This window comes from Haplochromis burtoni, unplaced genomic scaffold, assembly GCF_018398535.1.
Source record: "Haplochromis burtoni strain Fernald_Lab_line unplaced genomic scaffold, NCSU_Asbu1 Contig_942, whole genome shotgun sequence".
In the NCBI taxonomy this organism is placed as follows: Eukaryota; Metazoa; Chordata; class Actinopteri; order Cichliformes; family Cichlidae; genus Haplochromis; species Haplochromis burtoni.
The window spans coordinates 91,149-94,023 of record NW_024583303.1 but is presented as its reverse complement, the minus strand read 5'-3'; the positions used below and the strand labels follow the sequence as shown (position 1 = coordinate 94,023).

Genomic DNA, 2,875 nt, shown 5'->3' with positions numbered 1-2,875 from the left:
TTCAATGCAATTTTATAAACCCTGCAGGAAATATTACTGATAAATGATACTGTAAAACATGTTATTAATACATTCTTCATAAGGCAGATTATATGGTAGCAATAAAAGAATCTCTGAATCCCAACACATCATAAACATTAAATTGGCACAGTTTTGCAACTGAAACTAAAATATAGTACTGATGGTCAAGTTTGCTTATATAAAGAACTGCAGAGATGCTTAAAGGGGCGGGTACTAAAAGTTAAAAAGGGGCACATAGAACAGCAACCCCCATTCATGAAGAATCTGAATGTAGGTTGTTGTTATTCAGTCTGGTTCAATGTGCCCCTTTTAACTTTGAGCACCCGTCCCTTCAAACATCTCTGCGCTGCCCTGATGTCATTTGTGCAACCCACCTTCTCCCCATCTCTACCTCAACTGAGTTACTCAGACCTCCATCATCAGCACCACCAGTGTCTAGACCCTGGAGGTTCATGTCATAAGTTACCAGTCTCAGTTTATGCTATTTATACATTTATAAATTGATTAAAAACCACCCATAATAATAGACACCAAGAGTTTGCCACTTTCTACATTTTAGTCCTCTAGTGAGGTTAACCTCCTGAGACCCCAACTCATTCACTCATTTCATGGCATGCAGTTTTAATTTGTCCTTGCTATTTGGTCTCATTGGGACCTGATGAATGTAAAAACAAAGAATTATCTTCTTACCTGATTTTGCTCCACAATGGCCTGATATCCACATCTGAGGACATTCATTTTAGATTCTGATAGAACAGTGGCAGAATAATGTCCTCCTAAGTGGATATAAGGCTCTTGTAGAGCAAAATTTAGTATTGTGCTCTAGACAACCCAAAATGTGATGTCCACATATGTGGACGCCAGGTCCTAGGAGGTTAAACAAATGTGGGAAAACAAAAACAGCAGGTGTGACTTACTTCCCATTTCCAAAATGTTTCACTCCATTTTGTTTATTCGAGAAAAAAAGTTTCTTCTTCACAACAAAAGCTCAAAAAAAAATTTAACCAATCCTTAAACAGTCCATGGATGGATTCAACATTATGACAGGGAATTAACTGCATATTAGTGGAAGTGAAAGCAGTGATTACACAGAAGTCTTTGTGTGCATAGAAATAAAACTACAAAAATATCGGCCCCAGCACGTCTCCATGGCTAAACTTGTACACAACAAACACTCCTGACCTACATGGCCAAATTGGAATTCATAAGATGCATATAATTCAGGGATTTACTTTAACACCAGTGTTGTATTCTGGTCAATGCAGGAAGAGTTTATGATCAATGATATAAGTTATTGAAAGCAGGGATGATTTTAGTAATTTTTTCACATTTGATCAGATACTGAACTTTGATACTTATCAATATTTAATGTTTTCAGTTTACAGATTTGTTTCTGGGGTAATGAAAAAGTGGAGACAATTTAGCAGATTCATGTGTTTTTGGAGTCCCAGACCACAATGACTTGTGCTGCTGCATATATCATTACCCATTTGGTTTAATTTAATATTAGACAGAAATAAGTCGAGTGTTTAATGTTTATTGCAGAAAAATGTTGGTCATTCAAATTTCTACACCCACAATAAACATTTTTATGAACACAGAAATAAAAATAACACTGTCATCACATTATAAAACAAATTAATGATAAAAGAAATTATACACACATATGTACATAGATACATTTTATGCATTCTTATCCATAGCTGCCATCTGGAGGTCTGTAGAGTTTGGGGAAGGTGAGAAGCTGGACGCCGCTGAAGGCAAACTTCCTGCTGCCAATGTTTTTCTCCACGTTCTCCATCCTGCAGCCATCCCTGCATACATACAGAGCAGGGCAGAAAGAGACACAAATACACAAATTAACATTGAGTTATGGACATACAATGGTTTAAGATTAGCATTTTTCATAAATATCTAAAACCAGTGGCAGTTTTGTTTAGTGCTGCTTGTTTAAAAGATTCAAAATCAAGAGGAAAAATAAAATAAAATGTAAATTGCTGACAGATAGGAAGAATAAATGAAATTAGAAAAGTAAATCACTCAACCATGAATACATTTTCAGGAGAGGAATAGTTAAGGACACTGGACCACATGAAGAACCACTTCTATTTATGTTTTGTAGGACATACAAGAGATTTAGGAGACTTTCACCACTTTTCTCATCCATCTTGGAGCAACTGTAACCTCATTATTTACTCAGGGATTATTAAACTATTTTTCATCAACAATTTTTATTTCATTTTAAATTTTGATAACAGAACTGAAAAATAAATACATAAATAAATAATTAAACACACACACATAAAGAGAAAGGGAGGTTATCCTATTCTTTCTTCGCACACCAATCCCCACACCACCACTCTCTCATTACTCTGTTCTTCAAGTTACAGAAAGCCAGCTTGTAAAGGGGGACCAAATACAATCAGATTGATGCAATTTATCTAATAAAACATAAGTCACTTTTTCGTAAAACACCAACTTAGCCATCGTCATTAGCCACTCTTTATAGGGAGGGGGTTCTTTTTCTGCTAATGTCTTAGCAGGACCTGTTTGGTCGTAGTAAGAGCCAGAATAATCCATATATATATATACATAACACATATATATATATACACATATATACATACATACATATACATACACACATATATATACACACATACACACATATATATATACACACACATATATACACACATATATATATACACACATACACATATATATACACACATATATATATACACACATATACACATATATACACATATATATCAAACATACATATACACATATATACACACACATATATATATACACACACACACATATACACATATACACACATATACTA

At 34.4% G+C, this 2,875-nt stretch overlaps 1 protein-coding gene across 1 annotated transcript in view; it reads right to left on the bottom strand.

Annotated features, from left to right (window-relative positions):
• Positions 1–1,373: 1,373 nt before the first annotated feature.
• LOC102309307 (type II inositol 3,4-bisphosphate 4-phosphatase) overlaps positions 1,374–2,875 on the bottom strand; it is a 59,222-nt gene continuing 57,720 nt past the window's right edge. Inside the window, exon 26 of the mRNA XM_042216156.1 lies at positions 1,374–1,835. Within this exon, the coding sequence (XP_042072090.1) occupies positions 1,715–1,835 (121 nt within the window). The 3' untranslated portion in view covers positions 1,374–1,714. The remainder of the gene's footprint in view (positions 1,836–2,875) is intronic.